The sequence below is a fragment of the Emiliania huxleyi genome (genome assembly GCF_000372725.1).
Source record: "Emiliania huxleyi CCMP1516 unplaced genomic scaffold EMIHUscaffold_9605, whole genome shotgun sequence".
NCBI classification, from domain to species: Eukaryota; Haptophyta; order Isochrysidales; family Noelaerhabdaceae; genus Emiliania; species Emiliania huxleyi.
This window is the reverse complement of record NW_005194872.1, coordinates 330-1,166: the sequence shown is the minus strand read 5'-3', so window position 1 is coordinate 1,166 and position 837 is coordinate 330. Positions and strand designations below refer to the sequence as shown.

Genomic DNA, 837 nt, shown 5'->3' with positions numbered 1-837 from the left:
CACTCACAGATCATACGCTACCTGCGGGTGAGATTTGGTTGCGGTGGACGTGTGTGAGGGGGGTAGGGGCACACAGGTCAGGTACAGGCCACAGCGTCTAGCCGTCGTTGGTCGCGACGTCCATCTGTAGCGCGCGCACCTTCCCGCCGCCCTTCGTCTGGCTCAGAATCGGGAAGGTTGCCGTCAGCAGCGTCAGCCGGTCGTCGGTCATGACGTCGAAGTTGACGCCCTCCTCGTCGATCGCCAGGTACTTGGTCACGACGTCCTGTATCTCGCTGCGGATCTGGCGCATGGTCGCCTCGTCCACGCCCGTGCGGTCGTTCGCCAGCACCACCTTGAGGCGGCTGACTGCAGTGCTGCTCGTGCCGCTCTTCGAGTCAGGAAAGAGGAGCTCCGTGAGCCGGTCGAGCACGCCCAGCATCTCCGGCGAGGCGGCGCGAGGCGGCGCGCGCGGCGCCACCGCCGGCGCATGCGGGAGCACGAGCGCGCTGGCGGCAGAGAGCAGCGTTAGGGCCAGTGAAAATCGCATTCTCTGGCTTCAAGGGTAGATGAATGCGGAACAGCTTCCGGTCCGGTGCGCGAGAGACACACACGGTGCCGCAGTAAAAGCGTTGATTTCTTTTGTGGTACTAGCTGAGGGGCTCGCTAAACGCTCGCCGAGCTCCATGCTGTGCAACACCACCTCCTCACTAATCGTCAGGGGCGCGGAGAGCGCAGTGCACTGCGGTGAGGCTGCGCCGCGGGGGCTCGCCCCCTGCACCGCGCTCTCAGCGGCGCAGGGGAGCGGGCGGTCGGTGGCGGCGGCGGCGAGGCGCGAGGCGGTGGCGGCGGTGGTGC

General features: G+C 66.8%; 1 protein-coding gene across 1 annotated transcript; it reads right to left on the bottom strand.

Moving 5' to 3' along the window:
- On the bottom strand, positions 1–583 carry EMIHUDRAFT_374564 (hypothetical protein). The gene has a single exon (XM_005756559.1). It carries the CDS (start codon positions 527–529, stop codon positions 98–100), a length of 432 nt encoding a protein of 143 aa, XP_005756616.1. The 5' UTR covers positions 530–583; the 3' UTR covers positions 1–97.
- Between the last annotated feature and the right edge of the window lie 254 nt (positions 584–837).